Here is a 22,773-nt window from a genome sequence, read left to right on the forward strand (position 1 = left end):
AGCAGATCAAGGAATGAAAATACTGTGAAAAAGACTTCTTTACAATTCTGCATGTTTACTCTATGCCAAGATTCTCATTTGGTCAAAGAAATTCAGTACCTACCCCTTCTTCATCTAGTCGGTCTGTGCATTTCAAGTTAGTATCAAGAATGACCTTCATGGTCTGAGTGTACCCACCCATGGACGCATGATGCAAAGCAGTCCAGCCATTGTGGTCACTGTTAAAGAGGTAAGAGAAGACATGCAAATACACTTACAGGTCAAATGTGGAAGGTGGCACCACTGAGCTCAGTGTAGCTTATGCTGATGGCAAAGCATGAGCTGAAACAACCCAACCTTTAATACAGATTTATAATATAGGAGGCAGTTTCAAGCATAGTAGCTGCAGCTTACTTACTTATAATTGTGATTCACATGTGTACTTCAGTGAAGTGCAAAAGATATAAGAATATCATCAAACTCTTGAGATTGGGGGAAAGTGTGTGTTCTCTATATTATTTTTCAAAGCCTCAATGGGTTTATAAATACAGTTTTCAATCATGTTTCCCTGAGCATTGTATCAGAAAGGTTTCCATAAGATTTTCATTATCTTTACGGTCAATAGTGATTACAGTTGTAAGGTAGTTAATATTGTTTCTAAGCATTTAGGTCTACACCCTGTTGTGTTATCAAAGTTGCTTATTTTTATTCACAGAAATTAAAGATACAAATATAGTGAAAGCTTGTCATATTGGTGATACTTGACCAAATACAATATAGAAAATATATCACACAATTAATTTTGGTACTCATAAGGTTACTTCAGTAGTGCTGTAATTAAGGAACAGCTATGGAGCTGGGTCTTCATGTGTCCCTTTTACAGGCCCGATGTTCTGTGCCCCTTAGAAGCAGGAATAAAATGGGCAAAGCCTTCAGTTCAAGGCTGTCACTCATGCACTGCTATTAGTGCTTGGATGAAGACACTGGCTGGTGATATTAATCCCGAAGTTTCACTAACTCACCAACACTTTGGGAAGCTGGAAGATATTGAACCTAAGTGTCTTAGGCTTTCTTTCCCTTTTATAAGGATGATATTCAGTTACTGCACAGATTTCATTATGCGTCATATTTCAACTTGGTTTTGTTAGCCATGTTAACTTTCCTTAAGTACTAGAGTTCAGTTGCACTAAGTCCAAGAGTACTTACTTTCCATGCTGCTTCTTTGTATCCCGCATCAATTAGAGTAAAGGGAAAACTCTTTGTGTTTTGTGGTTTCGTGTTTGTATGTGTGCAAATGTATACATACATGAACTCACACATACAAATATACCTCTGTATTTCCACAAGAAGATGAATGAAAGTCATAGAATACAAAGAAATATTTCAAAGGTTCTTAAAAACACGCTGGCCACAGCCACTTACTCTGCAGCAACAAGGTCAGTGATCTTACGCTTAACTTTGAGAATTATACTTCATTCCATGTTAGAGGTTGAGAAATTATGTATGTTTTGAAAATAAAATGAGATAGATTTTATACCATCATTTAAAATATTACAGAATAGTTTAAAATGCCCAAATTTAAGATATACACAATTCCATGAATTCATGCCTCACCTGAGAAATAAGGCCCCTTTCTTCAGGAGAAGTTGAACGACTTTATCATGTCCATTCTTTGCTGCCAGGTGGAGAGGGGTCATCCCATGGAGATCCCCTTCATTCAAAAGCCTCGTATCACTTATGTCTTGCAGAAGTCTCTGACATGTATTGATGCGCCCATAACTTGAAAAGGTCAGGTTCATATGTGTGAGATAAATACAAAACAGAAACAAACACACTCAAATATTGGAAGTCTGATCCTCACCTGGCTGCAAAATGCAGGGGTGACTTCTTATCTTTACTTTTGCTATGAATAGATACATTGAAGCCAAGGAGGTTATTTACAGAGACAGGGACCCCCTGCCTACAGGCATAATGGAGAGGTGTGCATCCATCATTGTCTTCATCCATCACCAGCTCTTTGATGTGTTGCATCTGTGAGAAAAGGAGTCTTTCAATACAACTGCATCAGTGTGGTAGGGTATATTTCATACTGTTCTGTAGCGTAGCATTTTCCAATCTATTGCAGACAAATATGAAAACAATCTAAAAACAGATAGAGGAAAACCCATAGGGATGAGTTCTCATGTTTCGTCCCCTATGCTTTAGGGTAAGCCAAACAAAACAGATGGGAGTCTTAAAAGTGGATTTACTTAATTTTTAAAAGAGATTAAATAAGAATATGAAAGGCAAACCAGGAGGTCAATCCATGTTATAAAACATTTACTTTTGTTTAAAAAAACATAAGCCCATGTGCATTTTGATTCTGTATTAAACACAATAACAGGATGAAAATCTACTTATTATAAGAAATAAGGCCCTCACATTTCAGATGTACTTAATAGCTAGGCAATAAATATTAGTTGGCTCATTAGCCATGATGCTGTTGTCAGTCAGTCAACATGTTGGGCAGTTTTCCTAACTCATGGTGAAACACTAGTAATTCACCTTGAGACTTGTCTTCTCCATTTACAAAGAATTCTCCGAGTGAAACAGTGAAGGGAAATGACTGATTATCAATGAGCCCTAGTTATAGATGAGAGAAGAAAATGCCTGTAACTTTAAAAACTCAGTCTGAATTATCATCAACTAATTATCATCATCCCCACCTTTAGGTGCAAATAAAGTATATTTCTGCTAAAGCAGTCTATTAAAATTCTAAAATGAGCTCTCATAATATAAGTGACAACAAAATCAGCTTATTCTTATTGAATATGACTTAGTTTACAATGCGTGGGCATAGAATACCTGCATAAACTCAGGCCGCAAATTTCTTAGTCCATAAGGCTGCTGCACAGTCAAATGCAAAAAGTTACGTCCAAGATGATCTTTTATGTCTACTTTGGCACCTTAAAAAAAGCACAATAGAAAAATAAAATCTGCTCATCAGTTTATAACATGGTCTTTGGTGATCCTTCCCAAATCTTTACCTTACAGTCAACTATAGTTAGGTGGAAAAAAATGAACATTTTTAAAATGAGTTTACTTTACTGTGTGTGTGACAGAGAGAGAGTGAGAGAGAGAGAGAGAGAGAGAGAGAGAGAGAGAGAGAGAGAGAGAGACTGTAATGCTTTATATTTCTAAGTGAATCCTCAAATTTTAAACATAAAATGAACAAAGAGCATCCCCTTTTGTCCCCATGGCACCAGGCTAGCCTGAAATGGAGACAGTGACACAGCTACACACATGTCTACTATGATAGAAAGCTCATAACATCTTCAGCCAGCTCCTGGTGTTTACCAGCTGCCTTATACATGTGATATGTTATTGCTATGAATTATCTTTCAATATTTTTTTACTGGACTGACATTATTTAAAAATCCTTTAGTAACCTTTGTGTGCACAGAGTATGTCCCAGTGCCTGACATGAGACAGCGGGTTAACATGATTATCTGAGCAGATGGGTCTGCTTCTGAGTGGTACCTTTACAGAGGAGCAAATTCACAATGTTCCAGGATGCAGAAGCTGTTGCTAAAATAAGTGGAGAGCGTCCTTCAGAATCAGTGCTGTTGATGTCTGCTCCCTAAAACAAAGCAAGTCACTTGGCGAGTAGAACGGGACTACAGAAAGCAGCAGCTGACTTTGCAATGCCTAACTAGAATACAATGTCCATTATTCCAGCACTCAATCTCAACTAATCATGGAATTACATGACATTTCTATAAAATTCAAATACCATTACATATCAAGATACTCTCTCATAAATTCAACAATAAAATTATTTCCCCATGTTAACTTCTTGATTAACATCTGTCAATAGATCAATTACTAACCAAGTCCTTAGAACAAAACCTTTTGATCTAAACACTATTTTAGTTCTCACCATAAGAAATATATTAATGCCTCTAATTTTGATTTTTTCCACATTTAGTGCTGTGTAATTTTTAAAGCATTAATAAGAAATCATCTACTTAAAATGCCTACAGTATTTGAAATATATAAAATGAGACAACTGAATTGAAATTATGGAGATGAAGGTTTAACTGAACATCATGTGAAAATTCACATTAAAAATGCTTTTTATTTGTATGTGTGTATTTTAAGGGACTATATTCCACAAGATAAGAAATAAAGAACCTTTAAAATTTCCAAGGATTAAATTCTCTATTTTAGGTAGATTAGTAGAAATTGCATAAACTTTGAGTCAGACATCTCCCTTTGCTCTTGTAGAGCATGACTTCGAGTAGCAGCAACAGCTTCATGGGAAGATGATGGCAATGGGTGAGGGTCAGCCATGACACCCCCAACAGCCCATCCTCAAGAAAGCACACATGGCACAAACACATGGCATCTGGTGAAGCTCTTCCATATACTTTTGTGTAAATGTCACACTTTCAGTAGCTCCAACACAGGAATTGCTAAATACTCTGAATGGAGCTTTGTGGGTTGTTCATGTGCGAACTAACAAACCCGCCAGCACACAATCATTCTTGTACAGGCTTGGGAAAATGCCAGTCAAAAGCTAGTCAATTCTGCTTCTTTAATGAAGAAGATCTCGGGCTTTTATTGGAGGCAAATCATAAACATATCTTTTGACCTCACTGTTTTTCATGGTTTGGAAGAGATGCTGTGGTAGTAGGGATAAAAACTTATTTTGGAAGATGAAAGAAACATAGGTGGCCTGTACATTTACCAGTGTCGATAAAGCATCAGTAGATTTGTCTATACCCACAGTCCTAAGAGGATCCTGCCATAGGCCCCCAAAGGAGCTTTCTTTTCAATAGACCCATAAGTTCTAAGCACAAAGCACATTGATAAGGATATAAAAATATATACTCCAGTTCTTCTAATGTCATAGGCTGGCTACTGTGCATCCACAGGAAAGACACTCTCTTGCAAATGTGATAATCAGCTTTCTGGAAGCTTTGGCTGCCAAACAACTGCCTGGAATTTCTTTGTACTACCTCATTAACAAGCCCTTAACTCTCACCTCACGTTCTTTTTTATATAAATTGTAATTAATAAGCAAAATTTTATGGCTATGATTTAGAATAACATTTCAAAATTGAATCGTATTTACTTGAGTCTGAGATAAAGATTAAAATAATTTTAATTTCCACAAATATTTTTATTAAATTTTAAATAGACAGATATGTTAACTGAGAACTTGTGGTTTACTTAAAATAAAACATCCATACTATAATATATAATGTTTCCAAGTGTAGTGTAAGTACTAGTTTAAGAAAACTAGAATAATTACCACTGATATTAGGTATTCTGCCAGGTCATGGTGATCAAATAACGAGGCTCTGAGAGAGAGAGAAAGGGAGAGAGAGAGAGAGAGAGAATATGAATTAAGATTTTATTCAAATAAGTATGAAAACCAAAGATGCTGTATTCAGAAACTGGACACAGAATAGTAAAATGTTATATCAAAGAATTCAGGCTCTGAGTAGGATATTTTAAAATATAATAAAAAATCAGGAAAAATAAAATACAACACAAAGTCACTTTGTCATGTTTTAATGAGCCCACTCTTTCCTATAAAATCATCATTCTGAAGTGAGTAGCAACATCTGCCTTTAATGGAGAACTGGTGGGCATCATTGTGACGGTAGGGATCAGGCAAGATGGGCCTAACTACATCTGTCACCTTTGGAAAGTCTCTGTCAGGAGGTTTGTGTGGGACTGTTCTTCAGCAAAACACTGAGGAAGCATCAGCTTTCCTGAGCTCTTGTGAAGACTGAACTTATTGTGCCTAGAACTAACAGAATTTTGGGGCTATCTTTGGCCAATCACAAGAAATATTAATAAATAAAATAACAGAAAGCTGCAGATACTCATTTAAACACCAATGTAATGCTGATGCCATTGATTTACGACTTGATGTTTTCTATTGAGTCCTACACTGTTCCTGTTTAAGGCCCTCAACTACTCTTGACTTTTGTATATACATAAATTTCAAAACATCCTTTTGAGTGTCAGAGAAAGTTCACTAAAAACAACACGGAGGCCTGATTTTCCTAACATAATTGCTTCTTAGCCATATTAAAATTCTAAAAGTATGTTAGGAGAAGCCACTGGATGTCAAAATTAACTGAATCAAAGAATTCTAAAGAATGCCCTACCCCACCCATTGATTCTAATAGGATGTGGACTGGTAACCCGCTTGGGTGTTCCCAAGCTCCTGAATGGCTGGCTCAATGGATCATTGACTTCTGTAAAGTTCCATTTACAATCTTATTTTGATTCCTCGGGTCTTTACAGATTCTAGATGAGACATAACATCGTGATTAATTCTCTTTTGACCTTTGTCCCTTTTGTGTTTGGCTTCAAGCCTGACTTATCTGAAAGTCCTATCACTGTGGCAGCTTGCTTTGATTTTAATTACATGATACATTTTTCCAATCTTGCCACTTTTGTTTCTATGTATCTTCACTAGTGGAGTGTGATATTTCTGTTGCTGAATCTTGTTTTATGATTCATCCTGTTGATGTCATTTGGCTGGTGGCTTTGATCTATAAATCAAGATTTTTCCCTGTTAGGTATGGTTTTCCACCTGACATTTTGTTAACTATCCAACAGTTTGTATGTTTTTAGAAAATTTCCAGCTTTCATTTATTAACTTTTGGAGGTCTTATTGGCTTTCTGTTCTGTGTGATTCTTTATCTTTCATGTACAGGTTTTATATAGAAATATCTTTTTCATGATAATAGCTATAATTTAAGCACTGCAAAAATATTTCCTATAGGAAATATATATATATTGAAGAATTCTTTCACTTTCTGATCATTTGAGAAGTATGATTCAACCATACAGCCTTTACTATCATAATGTCTGACTTCTTTTCTAGAAAAATATACTTAACATGTAAGCTACTTACCTGTGAAGCAGAGTCTCCTGATTGCCATCAACTGCATTCACAATATCACTGCTTCCATTATAGGATGAGATCATGAGCTTAACGATGTCAGTGGCTCCCTGGGTTGCAGCAAAATGGAGGGCCATGCATTTGGCATTCTATAAAGAGTGTTGATGTCAGCATTAGTGCTTAAATCCCAACTTACGGATTTAACACATATAAATTAATCAGTGAGTTTATTCTTCCCAGATCTAGGGATGTCAAAGCTGGTGATGAACTGTATTGTTTGATTTGCTAAAAACCATGAGGATGAAGACCTGTCTAGCAGGGGAACTCCCTAGCAACCTGAGTGCCCTTAGCATACACTTCTATTATTATCATTTGAATTCTATTCTTTGCTCAAGGAGGATGAATCTCTTTCATTGCTGAATCAGCTGAATGAAATGACTTTATATGAGCAAGGTCATTTCTATTTCAAACAATATGGAATCAATAGGAAAAAGCTTTATGGGATTAATAACCAATAAGCAACTTGTGCTTTGTTTTGAAAGAAGAAAGTGGCTGACCTAGACCACTATGGGGAAAAGTTCCACAAGTCTTTGCTTCTCATTAGGTCAGGACCCAGGTTCAGTCAAAACTCTTATATACATATCACTAGAAGTAAATTAGGTGAGCCTTAGTTAAAACATACAAGTCTTAGGCTAAAACTACCACCCAAGACATTCATGATTGGGCTTTAGTGTCTTGTCTGGGAATATGAATGCTGTTGTCTTTGTGGTTAGGCCTTACTATAGCTCATGGCAGCTGAGTGGGATATACTCACTATCCACCTACTTTGCCACTTGCTCTTGAATATTGAAATTTATACAGTTAGAGAATATTTTCTTCCACGAGGACAAGGGAGCAACATTCATTTGTGCTATGTGCATTTCCAGTCTGACCACAGGACATTTGAGAAATAATGTGTGGAAGTTCTCACATCAGAGACCACATGGATGAAACACTTGCCTCCATCATGTCAATGTGTGCACCGTTGTCCAGGCACATCTTAATCATGTCCAAGTCTCCGCTTTGAACTGCTAGGTGGAGAGGGCTGGCTTTCTTGTGATTCACAAAATTAATGTGAGATTCCCTGCTGTAGCCGTTCTTTTCACCTTTAGAAGAATGCACCATTTAAGGTTAAAATAAGTGGATTTGTAAAGGGAAAGGACATGGAGAATTACGTGAAGGCCCATGTATAAATTCTACTATTTTTCAAATGAAGGTTATTTAAAGTTTTCTTAACCACAAACAATGTAGAAAGCATCAACTCACCATATACTAAGATTAATTCCATGCATTTTTTGGCACCTGAAAATGCTGCCTGGTGCACAGGGTAGTCTCCCCACTTATTTGATTTACACAGCTTAGCTCCTTTTTCTAACTGGAGAAAAAGTAGAGAAAATCAGTAAAATAAATTAAGTGATTGATGTGGACCAGAATATTGTGTCTTTAGCAGGCCGTCCCAACTTCGAGAGCATATGGGGAGACATGCAGAAGGCTCTCTGGGACATGCAGTCTAGGCAAGAAGTAACTTCAGAATTGGGCGAAGACAATGGGGACATTACATCTTATAAAGATGAAGATATTCCATGATACAAAAGATATCTACCTCAATCCCCAACCAAAATCAACATAACTTCTTCAATTTCATATGAAATACTTAATTTTAAAACTAGGCTATTTAATATTTTCAATTTTACAATAGCTGCTTACAGCTAGCACAAGTACCAAGTGTAATAAATGAGCACAATTTAGAAACCAACACTTCTAGTAAAGTCTTAAGGGCTATGAAGCACCATATTAAAATTTCAGAGACTGGAATCCTCTGACAGCCCTTCACTTCCTACAGTGTTTTATTGTCCTAAGTTGTTAATGCCCAATATTCATATAAAGCAAAACATTAATACATATTTACTTATATAACCATCAGGAAAGTTTTGCATATGTTTTTATTTCTGAAGAGCAGGCAAGCAGTGCAGAAACATTTGAAAAAGAGCTATTTGATGAAATTACAGAAGTGCCCTACCAAGAACAGAAGCCATCCCTGAGACAAGTACCTCCTTGGTGCATCACACCTGGGTGACTTTCCAGAGAGATGGCTGCTTTCTGACCTGTGACTTAACACAGCTAGGCAATTCAGGACTCTCCCTTGGAGAAAACCATAACAATATCAATCTTGGAAATGGAAGGGAAGTGTTTCTGTCCATGTTTAGTTTTTATCTTTGGCCACTTGAAAGCTCAGAATCAAAAGGCTTAATTATATTTTTTGAAATTTGATGTGTATGGGTGCTTTATCTGCATGCATGTCTGTGAGCCATGTGTGTGCCTGGTATGCACAGAGACCAGAAGAGGGCATTAGATTTCCTGGGATTACAGATGAGTGTAATCTATTATGTCAGTGGGAGTGGGAGGCAAACCTGGGTCCTCTGGAAGAACAGTGAGTACTCTTAGCCACTGAGCTGCCTCTTCAGCTCCAGGATCAAATGGTTTTGGTGTCATACAGGTTGTTATGTTTTGGTTTTATACTCTAGCCTGAATGCTGGACTAATCTTAATCCCTGACTATATTTTTTTTCTTGTGTCTTCTTTCATGCTCATTTTTACTCTTCTGTGTACAATCTAGGGTCCACATTGGATCCTAGAAGGATATCCTTGTAAGTTCTTTCGACCTATTTTCTGTATTCCATGTTTTGTTTAAATGACAATTTGTGTCCAATTCACAGAAAGAAAGCAACAGAATGTGATGATTCACAAACCAAAATCTGCAAAGCTTCACTGTTGTCTTTGGCACACGTGGACATCAAAGCCGTGTTCCCATTCTCTCCTTCTAAATTGATGTTAGTGGCCTTGTGCTCAGTCAACACCTGCACAAAATGAAGAAATCATTTTATAAAAACTAATCTACTGATTTTCAAATAGCGACATGTCTCTCAGGAGACTTGGTTGCCAAACATCATTTCTGACTCATCTTTTCCAATTCCTTTTCCATAAAAGATGTTATAAAATTTTATACACAGTAGCTATCAAATAAATTAACGATTTTCATGCTCACAATTAGTACAACTTTGAATTGTATATTAGGATATAGAATCACAATGGTAGATAATCATTTCCCTGAAAGGGCAGTCAGTGCTCTCAAGGATTTACATTAGCTGAGGTCTTCAGAAATAAATGTATGGAGACATTTGTGATATGTGGATTCAGGGAAGGGATCGAGATAGGAAAGATGTGAGCAAAGGAAGAGAGAAAGAGAGGAAGGGGAAATGACTTCTTTATCTCTAGTTAGGCAGGATGCCAGGGAGAACCCTATTCTCTTTAGCAGAGAAGCTGGGTTTATGTAGGCTTGCCTTCAGTATAAATTAACTTAAACTTGGTTTACAATTGAAGAAATTAGTATTCTGATTAAATGTCAATTAATCATTCTCATGAAGTTTAAGTAAAAGTCTGGTACCAGTTACTACCAGCTCATTATTGGCTAAGTCTACTGTCTGTCAACTAGGGTTAAGTCTCACATAAAAGGGCTGGTGAGATGGCTCAGTGGGTAAGAGCACCCGACTGCTCTTCCGAAGGTCCAGAGTTCAAATTCCAGCAACCACATGGTGGCTCACAACCATCTGACTCCCTCTTCTGGTGTATCTGAAGACAGCTACAGTGTACTTACATATAATAAATAAATAAATTTATTAAAAAAAAAAAAAGTCTCACATAAAAGTCAACTTTTGTGAGTACTGAGATTAGGCCACCCTTTCACATGCCCCAAGCTACTCCACATTAGGTGAAACAGTGATCTCTCACACAATTGCTTCCTTTGAGGGTCTCATCTTTACAAGTAGTATTTTCTCCCTTTTGAGAGAAAAGGATGACCATAGCCTTGATCAGACCTGTCGACTACTCTTTCTGTTTGGTACCACCCACCCATCACAGACTGATAGATTACTTATTCCTGGGAATAGAAAGGCAGCTGATCTTATCAAGGTGAATTGAGACTATAGGGGTACACAGGGGTATTAACTATATTAGGGAAGGACTTATCAGATGCCCAGACCAAGAGGAGAATCTAGCTCCCTTCCATGGACCTCACACGATGATGGGCACTTAACGCTGGACTGACATGGCCACACAACAATGTAGCACCTGATACCTGTGTGTGTATCAAGGACTGAGAAGCAGAGGATTCCTAACATCTCTAAAGCTTCAGCATGGCTTGGCCCTAGTTGATGCTGCCTGCCTGAGTTTATGGATGTCCACCCTTTCACCCATCTGGATCTAATCTGAACTTGCCATGTGCTGGACTAAGATTCTGCCTTTCACCTAGCAGTTTCACAAACTCTAGCTCAGCAACAGCTTCCTCCTAATACTGGCCTGGTTCATTGTCTTATTAATACAGATTCTCTCTGTGTCTGCCTCTGTCTTCCTATCCCTCTCTTTATAGATACATATAACACACATTTTAGAAACATTTTGAGGTTTGCTGCCACCTCTTTAACTTGTATTCATTGCATAATATGTAATAATAATAACATGAACATATAAACATAGTTATTACATACTGTATAATAGAGTTAAAATTTTAATTAAGATTGGAATAAAAGAACTGACTTTCTTCAAGCCAGTAGGTAAAGTCATGTGGTAAACTGCTTTCTTCTTGTGATAATACTATGATAAACATCAATATGAGTCTTTCTTTCTCAGCACTGGTAAATGAACCTAGTATCTCATGCTTGCAGGACATGTACAGCCACCAAGTCATTTCTTCTTCATTATTTGTTGATTTATTGTCACTGTTGATTCAGGGTCTCATTGCCCAGAACTGCCTTTATTTTGTAACAGTGCAGGAAAAACTTGAATTCACGATCCTTCTTCTTTAGCCTCTGTGCAGCTGGATTACAAACCTTCACCACTGCCCTAGCAGTTGAATTGGATGTGTTATTGCTGTTTGTTTGTGTGTTTATTCAGCTGGCTGTTTCCTGAAATTCTCCAGTTATTCAAAATAATCAACAGCTTCCTAGGAGAACTCTTTCCCAAGAGAGTGTTCCTACCTGACACCCTATCAATGAATTAGGTTACTAGTGAGTTCTGTTCATAGGAGAAACTTGAGCTGAAGTTTAGTGCATAAGGACAAACAGGAAAGTCTTTATAGGTGAAGGGAAATTAGGAGAAAACCCCTAAACACTTCAGGCACCTTCAGGCTCTATTCTTCAAATCTGGATTTGTATGCAAAGGAACCCACCAAGTCTATTACAAGCATTCTCCCCAATCTCATAGAACTGCCTGCAGATCACAGATCTGCAGCATGTGAGTGTTTGTACTATCATAAGCATGATCTTTCAAAGAGCTGAGTTAAATTCTCGATGGCAGTAGTCACAGAGAAAGCAACCGAACTATGCAACTAGTTCAAATCAGTCATGACCAGACATGTTCAGAAGCCCCCCAGGACTCTCCAGGATCCTTTGGTAAGAATCCAGGATCTCTAAGGAAAGGCTCAGTCAGCTGAGCTAGCCGAAGTTCTATGGACAAAGATCATCAAGAAATAAGGTCTTGCCCTAGCCCCTAGGGGAATAGTCCCAGAGAATATTGCGTATATAAGATTTTGAAGTGATTCAGAGGTGACTGGGTGTTTTTGTTTTTTTGTTTTTGTTTTTAACTTTATAACCACAAACAATGGTGGGTATTCTAGAGAAAAACTGGTAAATCAAACAGTGAAAATGCCTTTTGCACTGGGAAAGGTTGAGTAGGTAGAGGCTAGACCATGAGCATGTCTAGAGAAGTAAGCTGGGACAGAATTGCTGTCCATAAGCAAACTTCCTCCTGCTGTCATGAGCCATGGTATTTAAGAACACTGAAAACATGGCTATTGTTGGTAAAACAAAGACCATAAGGTACACACAATCGATCATGCCCTAGCTTTCTTTTTAGCTTTGTATCACTTAGGACAACTAGCTTTTTGTTGTCATTTTTGCTTCTATCATACATTGATTGTGCAAATTAGTTATGGGCTTTATTTCTGAACTTCTATGATTGGTCTGAAGAGTTTTCCAATTAACTGTAGCTCTTTCAACTACTACCTGCCTGCAAATTCCCAAATCATGATTTTAAAGCCAAAATAAATTAAGTTAATGAGCATTTATGGATGAAAAGGGCCTTCAGAGAAAGCACTAAGGCTCCTTGGGGAAATGCATGACACCAGTGAGCAGTGACTGTGAGCACTAATGACCCAGCAGTATAGATGAAAGAAACCCTGGCCTGGTGCATAATAATGATGGTGCACAAAGGTATTAGGAAGAAGGCAAGCAGCCTGTTTCCATGGACACTTTCCAAGACCTTCTCATTCATTATTCCATTTCATTCAAATAACCACCATTTACCAGGACAGCATTAAAACTATAATTTTGTTCAGATAAAAATATATTACATTGTCTTATCTCAAAAGGAGGGCACATCAACACTTAACAACAGTGTCATGCCATAAAAATTAAGGTGTATTTCAAACCCAAAGCACAGAGGTAAGATGAAAGGGGCTCCATTTATCTCTACTTGCTAGAATCCAGACATTTCCAACAGCTGAGAGTAAATTTTTTTGTGACAAAGGGAACTTGGAACTCTGTTTTGTGATTATTGACAATTGGCTTGGGGGTGGGTTAACACATTAGCTAAAGCTCATCACTTCCAGTAGAGTTTCCACAGGAAAACCGATTATTAAGTTCTAAATAGCCTAACTTGAAAATGACTTTCTAGAATAATGGTTTTCAACCTTACCAATTTTGTGACCCTTTTAATACAGTTCCTCATGTTGTGGTGACCCTGAACCATACAATTATTTTGTTACTATCTCATAATTGTAATTTTGCTACTGTTGTGATATATAATGCAATTATCTGGAATGCATGATATCTGATACGCGACTTGTGAATAAAACATTCAACCTCAAGGGGATTGGAACCACTGTTCTAGAACATAATCCATTTGTAATCGGCATTCCTCTTTGAGGAAGCAGATAGACTTTCCAGTGTGCCTATGAATCTATGAGTTATAGTTGAAAAGCTGTGGGATAAGACCTACCCTTTAAATATTTACCAGGGACTCCTCTAGTTGAGGAAGTTCAAGCCTTGAAAAACAAACAAAAAGTAAAATAAAATTCCCCCATATGACCTGTATCTGATGTTTATCTGTCTTTTGAGAGGCTGTCCATCTAACAAAACTGACCAATCACAACTACAGATTCTGCCTTCACTAAAAGTCTAATCATCTTTTGCATTTCAGTCACAAAATCTAGGAGCTCTAAGCGGCAAGGGGTAGAGCTGTAAAGAGTTGCTCCGTGTCAGGCAAGTTATTCAACTATCTCTGTGCTTCTTCCTCAGCTAGGAAGTAGAGATGCTAAGATGTAAGTCTCAACTTACACTTTTTAAATGGTAACTTAATAAAGTCCCACAGCTCTTTTTAAAAATACCTGATAAAGTAAAACTCATGAAAAGCTAACTCTGGTTACTATGACAGTGGTTATCACCATCTTCCTCATCAGTGCTACCCATCATCATCTTCCCCATTGCCGTCATATCGTCACTACCACCACCATCATTTGGCGAGAAATAAACATAATAGTTATGTTTCATTTGCCATGACATGGCACTTGAAGTCAGTCACTCTGAAACAGTAAGTGAGTCAGATGTGGATTCTGGCCCAGCTCCACGGTCAGCCTCACTGTGATGGCCAGCAGGCTCACCTTGATCACTTCGTTGTACATGCCATGCACAGCTATGTGAAGGGGTGACATCATGTTTCTATTTCGGAGGTTTGGATTTGCTCCTTGGCTGAGAAGAAACTTTACACTTTCAACTTGATTTTTTTCTGCAGCACAGTGCAGTGGGGTATTTCCATAACCATCCATTATATTCAGCACTAAAGAAATAACAAAATATGTATTAAATGTTGTTTGGGATTTACTTAATACATTCTGAAGAACTACCCACTCCAAACCTCAGAGTCAAGTGCTTATAAAACCAGGTACACTTTCTTGAACTATAGAAATAGGATGTAGTTTTAGCTTCAGAATTACCCAATGGACACCATTTGAGACCAGGTGAAAGTACCTATAGATCCAAAAACTGGGTTAATTTTTTACATAGTATTTATAGAAACAGATCCTTTTGTTACTATACTTTTAATCTGCATATTAATTTCATAGTTGTTCTATAATGCTGAGATTACATTATAGCAGATCATAATTAGGTTCCATGTGAGTTATATTTACTTAAGCTTGCAATTGCCTAAAAGATAACCCCCAAGACATGTGGTGCTATTTGCCTTGTGATTGTTGCATAAAAATAGGATGCCCTTTGTCCTGCATTGCTCTGCAGCTGTGATAAGGTAGAATTGGCAATATATTACTAAGTCCAAAGAAAAAGAAAAATACTCACACATGAATCATACCTGGGAGCCATCGACAGTAGTGGGAACCATAAGTCAGCCAACATTCCTGTTCTCTCTCTTTTAAAAATTGCTTTCACTACTCTTTTCATTCATCCAAGTTCTTATTTCTCAGCCTAACACCCACACCCCCCCCACACACATGCATCTTAGCCCTCCCCCATTCTGTTTAAGCAAGATAGTAATTCTATTCAGCATCAAACAATTAGGCAACTTCATTCAGTAGCATACTACTTGAAAAAGACTTTCATCTTGAGCACTTTTCATAACTGCTCTCCCTGTAAACACAGGGGCTTTCTAATGCAAGACTTTCCTGTGACCTCATTTCTGTTTGATGCCTTTGTACCAACAGATCACCTTACTTATCATCACAGTGACTGCTCTACTGGCTGTGTCCCAGTTCTCTCTTACCCTCTCCACACTTAATCTTAGCCAAAAGGCCAAGAAGTGATTCTCTTGCCCACTCTACTTCTGCCATCTGTCTCTTGCAGTCAGCCCCCTTAGCTACTTTTTACTAGAAATCTCTGGTCTCTTAAACTATGTCCATTTATTCCCTCAGGCTCATCCACTGATTAGGCAAGGACTAGAGGGCGGGTCCTTCCTCTCAGGTCTGATTGTGCATGCAGCCAAGATATGCAAACTCAGAGTAACCGAATCTCACACCCTCACACTGACACTGTTCCTCTTTGATATGGCTGGTCATGCTGTTCACCTAATCTCCTAAAGTAGAACTAACAAATCTAGCTCAGCTCGCCAGAAATGCTCTTCATATTCAGTCTACCCATAAGCACCATTGGCACCACATATACAAATTTGCTGGTGGTTCACAAATCTAAGAGGATGATGCCATTATGAATCCTCACGGCAACACTCGGTTACCTTCACACGAAGAACCATTGATGATCAGTTCCATCAGTTCAACTTGACCTTCTGCTGCTGCGTGATGCAAAGGACAGAGATTTTCATCCTCATATTTGCTTAGTTTTCTTCGGTTCTTGATGAAGTCTTCTAATCTACACATATCTCCTTCAATGTCCACCTAGAGGAACATGTAAAGGGTGTTACCTAAAACGAGTATGTGTAAAACTTAAAAATATAAAGTTAGTCATCTAATAGACTTATATTTTACAATTGTTCATTACAGTCACACTTACAGCAAATACCTCCCTTAAAGAGCACGATACATAACGACATAAAGTAGGCAAATGTCTATGCATTGATAAATAAATTAAATATATGGTTTGTTTTCCTGACCATTATCTTACATCTGTCTTGGAAATAAAGGCTTCAAGAAAAGTTTTGAAGGACTTTTACAAAATGTGCTCTAAGAAATAATATAATAAAAAACAGGGACCTTAGCTAGGCAGTGGCATGCCTTTAATCCCAGCACTTGGGAGGTAGAGACAGGTAGACTTCTGAGTTCAAGGCCAGCCTGGTCTACAGAGTGAGTTCCAGAACAGCCAGGGCTATACAGAGAATACTTATCTCAAAACAAAACAAAACAAAACAAACAACAACAACAAAAAAGCAAAAACAAACAAAACAAGGGCCTCTGCTTTGCTGGGTGAAATGCATTTATTTCCGGTAGAACAGGGGAGTGTCAATTAAGAGAAGGGCAGAAAATGACCAAAGCATGCATGTGTGGAAATGGTATTTGAAAGCTCTTGCCTTGTACAGTTAATAGACACTTGAGGAAACTAGTAAGAAGGGAAGGTTCTTTGAATGTGAGGGTTACTAAATCTAAAAATCTAAAATAGTTTTTGCCCTTCCTGCCAGCAGTCAGTCTTCACCTAACTGCCCCTTATACACTGAAGCCAGGATCATCCTGACAGAGTGTCCCCTTGTTCAAGCATCTAAGACAGCTGCCTACTCTTGAAAGTGAGCACTTCCTGAGAAAACTAATTAAATAATTTTCAATTAATATCCATAATGCAATAAGCAATTTCCGTGTTCAGCTATTTAAAAGTTGCAAACAATTGCCTTACACACAGGAAATGAAGAAGTCTCAAAATCAATAATTACAGAAGTATTTAATTACTTTCCAATTGCTTGATGAGATTTCTGATCACAGTTGCATCTAGAATTACTAATGGATTTAGAAGTAAATGGCTAGGTATTACCATCCAGCCTTCTGTAGTACTCCAAATGCTTCTTCCTGGAAGCTATGCTTCAATAGGACCAAATCCTCCTCTACTGCAACTTCTCACTCTCTAGCATCCACCATGCAGAGCGGACCCAGGATGTTCGGTAGCTGACACTGTGACTGCAGATGGACGCTGTGAGAGTTTTTAGGCTCTTACTTACTTGATTGCTTTTGTGTTTTTAAGTCAGGGTGTCAGATAGCCCAGGCTTGCCTCAGTCTTGCCGTTATGGCTCAGGATGGCACTACACCCCTGGTCTCCCTAGAATTGAGACTGTAAGTATAAGCCACCACCCTGGGAATGATTTTAGGTTTTATCCACTTCACTTTCTAATCCAACACACAGTTGCTGTAGCTCACAAAGCAGGTCCTTTCCATACAGTATTCAAGCTCAAATGGATTCTAAAACAAAACATTGAGAAATGCTCTGGGTCTCTCCTCCTCTTTCATTCTATGCGGGATGACATTAGCTGTGCTCAACATCTGCTACACATATTCATGCTTCACTTTCCAGGATATAGTCCTATATGTAATATTTTTCTAGGGAGGAATGAAAGATAGAAGCTTTCACACAGAACATAGAGGAACATAGAGATTTTTGTTTTCCTAAAAGACAGACTCTCAGGTGTCTGCAGGGTTGGATTCAAACTTGCTATATGTCTAAGGTTGACCTTGAACTTCTGATTGCCCCATTTCTACTTCTTCAGTGCTAGAATTTCAGGTGTGCACAACCACTCAAGTTCATTCCATGTTGGGATTCAAACCCATGTCTATATCCATGCTAGGCAAGTACTCTGTTAGCTGAGCAGCCCTTCTTTTGTACATACTAGGCTATTTGGCCTTTTAGTTTCCTAGAAGCTTAAATACACAAAACAGTAAGAATTCACAGAACTCCACTGCAGTTCTTGGGTAGCCTCAAGATTCAAATTATTTAGCATTTTACCTTCCAGATTTACAAACACACAACCAACTAAAGTATTTTCAATCCTACTTAGAAGCAGGAACAAAATAATCACAGGAATTAGAGGGAGGGACCTGGGAGAAAGAAAGGAGAGGGAAGAAAAAATGGGGCAGGATCAGGTGTGGGAGGAGACTGGGGGAGGGAGGGAGATGTACAGAGGGTCAGGAAATTGAACAGAGGTGTGTAGTAGTGGGGCATGTGTAACTGGGGGTAGCCACCAGAAAGTCCCAGACACCAGGAAAGCAAGAGGCTCTCAGGACCCAAAAGGATGGCTAATAGCCAATAAAGGGGAGAGAGAACCTGTAGAGACCAGATCCAGAGGTTAAGCACAGCCACCAGTTGAGTTGTAGAACCATCCACCCATCTTAAGAATATTAATCCAGAATTGCTCCTGTCTAAAGGAAATGCAGGAACAAAGAGTCAAGGAGATTGAAGGAAAGGCCATCGGAGACTGCCCCACATAGGGATCCATCCCATCTGCAGACACCAAACCCCAACACTATTGCTGATTCCAAGAAGTGCTTGCTGACAAGAGCCTAATATAGTTGTCCCATGAGAGGCTCTGTCAGAGCCTGACCAATACAGGTGTGGATGCTGGCAGCCAACCATTGGATTGAGCACCAGGGACTCCAAAGGACGAATTAGGGGAAGGACTGAAGGATCTGAAGGGGTTTGCAACCCCATAGGAAGAACAATATCAACCATCCAGACACACACCCCCTCCAGAGATCCCAGGGACTAAACCACCAACTAAAGAGTATAAGTGGAGAGATCCATGGCTCCAGCTGCATATGTAGCACAGGATTTCCTTATCTGGCTTCAATGAGAGGGGAGGCTCTTGGTCCTGTGGAGGCTTGATGCCCCAGCATAGTGAGAGCTGGTAAGGTGGGAGTGAGTGGGTTGGGTAATACCCTCATAGAAGCAGGGGGTGGGGAATTGGATAGGGGGGTTGCAGAGCAGAAACTGTGAAGAGGGATAACATTTGAAATGTAAGTAAATAAAATAACCAATTAAAAAAAAAACAAATTTTTTCTCAATAGCTACGTCACTGCAAAGACCCAAACCAAAATGCTTTACAAGGCAGTAGCTTTGCATAGAACCAAGGCAGCATAATACACTTTTATTTTTCCCCAAACCACAGAAATAGCCCCCCAAAGATCAAGAAAATTGTTTGAATTCCCCTATGACTATGACTGGTCACCTTTGTCATGGAAGATAGCTTTCAAAATCTGAATTGTTATTTTAAAGGAAACTACAACCCTTCTCACTATTGTGAAGAAAGCTATTTGATATAGCAGAGATAAATTTAGAATATTACTATTAACTCATTAAAAATGAGGACAGAATAAATTAAAATCACTAAATTTCCAACTTTGATTTTTATTTCTCTTGTCTCAGAATAGAACTTAAAATAAAACTTCCCTTATGTTGGCAGGGACAAAAATGTGTCACTTTCTAAGCAAAAACAATTCCAACTTCCCCTAGTGGCTATGGGATAGGACTGAGGCATCCAGTCACTCTCAGAGTTACACATATTCAATAATGAAACTGAAATTCTTCAAGAATTAGGACCTCACCTTTAATGCCCTGCCTTAGCAAAGAAAGTGCTCACCTAAATCAATTTGAAAGCATTTTAGCACTTGTACTTGATATTCTCTAGATAGTAACTACCCATCACCAGTCCCCAAAAGAGCAGTTTACAAGTCTGTTCAAGGGGAGGTAGTTGACATAAACCCTCCACACTCTCTAGAGGAAGGACTAGGTTTAGAAGTGCAGAAGATACTATTGACTTCATGGTGATAAAACAGGCTGCAAACATGTCACATGGGCTCATAAAAGGTGTTGCACTGTCTCTGTTCAGAACCTGACATGCCACCAGGCATTAAGAAAATGTCTTAAGACAGGCCTGATATGTCCATAGGTAAATTATTGCCTTGTGGTATACTTTTTTATTTTGGGGTTTGTGATGGTATGTATGTATGTATATATTTATTTTTATATATGCAGATTTTCAAATCTGGAAAGCACACTAAAAATTCATCTTAATATCAGTGCTATTCCAGAACTGCCATGTGGTTTCATTATTTCTTTCTGTTTTACATATTTAACCCTCTGGTGGATTAACACATAAATTTAGTCAGTTTAGTAGCTTCTGATCTGAATAATCCCTAAGCTCTTGAATTCTGAGTTCTGTGACTATATTCAAGACAACAGGCTCTAGATCATTTTTAGAGAAGTTAGTTCTAAATTAAGCCCTTCAAATTAGAGATTTCAGACCCATCTGCTTTAGTTTGCTTGAATAAAATTTGTCTAATCAGAATAAGATCCAAAAGGAAAGAGAACCAAGATAAAAGTATAGTTAAATCCCAAAATACCATTAAAAAGTATTAACTTGGGTTAATTTCTTGACTTAATCAATAAAACTAAAGATACTAAAGTTTCTTCCACAAATTTGTATAAAACAACTTACATGAGGGATTTTTTTTTTCAAATTAAGATTTGAAAAAAAAAATCGAAGAAATTTCTTTCTGTCCCACATTAAATTATAACGATTTCATCCTAGTATTGAAATTCACTCATCATGTGGTTCTTCCTACTATAGCAAATGCCGTGGTTAATATGCTAAGCTGATGTGGGACGGACACCTGTGTTAAATCTGGGGGTGTCCAGGTTTGTGTGAGGTAGGATGCATTTGACTCACATTCGCAGTGTTATCTACATAGAAAGCAGTTGGATAATGTCTGCCAGACCTAAAGCTATGCATACCTCTCACCTCTGTTAGGACCAAGCTACCAATAGACACCCAAACTGAGAGCACATTTACAGTCATAGATTAAAAACATCGAAGCTAAATAAAATAGAAAACACACCCAACAAACAAAAATGACCTAAGTGTGTATCAGTACATAGGTAGCTAAATAAATCATGATGTAGTCCACATAATGAAATGCTGTGAAGTGGTTATTTTAAAAAAGAGGTAAATTTCCAAGTACTGAATTGAAATGTATTCTAATAATTTACTTCCTGTGTGAATCAAAGCAAGAGCTCTGTAAGCTCATATTTTTGTAAGTTAAAGAAAGCTCTATGAAAGTTTGTGCTTGCACAAGCATTTCGTTTTCCTCAAAAAAAAAATAAAAAAAATAAGGTTAACATGGTTCTGTGGTGCAGAAGAATCGTCAGAGGGGATTGAGAAGCCATGGTTAATAGTACCTTGCCATTTCATGAAAGCCCTTCCCTTCTTACTATCTCAAGGCTAATGATTTTCTAGGCGTCCAATAGCCTGCCTCTACCCTTCAGAGCGGCCGCAGCATCAGCATCAAATAGATAGTGAGTGCGACTTTCTTATAGGTCAGAACATTCATAGAACTGAGAGCTAGAAGCCCCCATTACAGCGGACCTCCCTTTCTCACTAGGTATCTCCTTGTGGAGTCCCCAATAAGGCTTGCTGCAGGGCTTTGACTCCTTGTCTCCAATAGACATCGTTTTGAAGTGCTGAGTTCTCTTTTTCACTTTTAGATAAAAATGCTTCTCCATTCCAACACACTTGTTGGATCGCTGAGTACCAGATTCTCAGCTGCAGCAGTTCCACTTCAGTTCAAACGAAAAATCTACTTAAACGTTGAAAAGGAACTTCACACACTCCAAATTTATCCTGGCTTTTTTTGGATTTCAATTCTGTAAAACTTCAAAAGTACTTCAGGGCAACATCTTCTTTGGCACCAATCCATCCCCTGGCAAGATGGAGTTATGCAAACAAGAAAGCAAAATAGAGGACCACAGGTAGCAGTTACAGGTGCTGTGTACCCTGATACTGTCTCCTGCCATTTCCCTGTTCAATGCTTCATAAACTTGAGTGTGAAAGCAGCAGAATACTGAACGAAAGGAAATTTCTAGCCTCCCACCTTTCACAATGCCCCAGCATGCTCCAGACCACCGATTCCCCAGTACCTTAAAGGATTCCTTGGAGCAGTCCATGTCTTCCCCGACGCCGCGATAGACAACGCCCTGGACCTCCTTCCTTTCCTCCGGGCGCAGAATCCTCCTCAAGCCGCGCTTCATTGACTCCACCTGGACGCCGGCTGGCGCAGCAGCTCTCCACAAGGCGGCACCTAGGGACAGGGCACCGGAAGCTGGAGCCGGACTTGGGACCTACAACTAAACTCTGCTGGAGAGATCCCTGCAGCTAAAGCCCCATTCTGCCTGCAGGGTAGGAGGGAACTTTTGCAAAGAGTTTTCCGAGCCTGGGCTACTTGTAGAGGAAGTAGCAGGCGGGGCTCTGGAGACAAAATCGAACCTAGTGGGCATCTGCCCCAGACTCTCTCCCCTTTGG

General features: G+C 38.6%; 1 protein-coding gene across 1 annotated transcript in view; it reads right to left on the bottom strand.

Annotated features, from left to right (window-relative positions):
* Positions 1-22,502, bottom strand: part of Trpa1 (transient receptor potential cation channel subfamily A member 1) — a 46,372-nt gene extending 23,870 nt beyond the window's left edge. The window contains exons 1-13 of the mRNA XM_021167411.2: positions 22,392-22,502; positions 16,222-16,381; positions 14,639-14,814; positions 9,675-9,782; positions 8,192-8,300; positions 7,886-8,031; positions 6,899-7,035; positions 5,276-5,324; positions 3,499-3,598; positions 2,824-2,924; positions 1,841-2,010; positions 1,594-1,758; positions 104-218 (exon numbers count right to left, since the gene is read on the bottom strand). Coding sequence (XP_021023070.1) covers positions 104-218; positions 1,594-1,758; positions 1,841-2,010; positions 2,824-2,924; positions 3,499-3,598; positions 5,276-5,324; positions 6,899-7,035; positions 7,886-8,031; positions 8,192-8,300; positions 9,675-9,782; positions 14,639-14,814; positions 16,222-16,381; positions 22,392-22,502 — 1,647 coding nt within the window. The remainder of the gene's footprint in view (positions 1-103; positions 219-1,593; positions 1,759-1,840; positions 2,011-2,823; positions 2,925-3,498; positions 3,599-5,275; positions 5,325-6,898; positions 7,036-7,885; positions 8,032-8,191; positions 8,301-9,674; positions 9,783-14,638; positions 14,815-16,221; positions 16,382-22,391) is intronic.
* Between the last annotated feature and the right edge of the window lie 271 nt (positions 22,503-22,773).

Source organism: Mus caroli, unplaced genomic scaffold (genome assembly GCF_978045245.1).
Source record: "Mus caroli unplaced genomic scaffold, Mus_caroli_1 scaffold_1, whole genome shotgun sequence".
Lineage (NCBI taxonomy): Eukaryota > Metazoa > Chordata > Mammalia > Rodentia > Muridae > Mus > Mus caroli.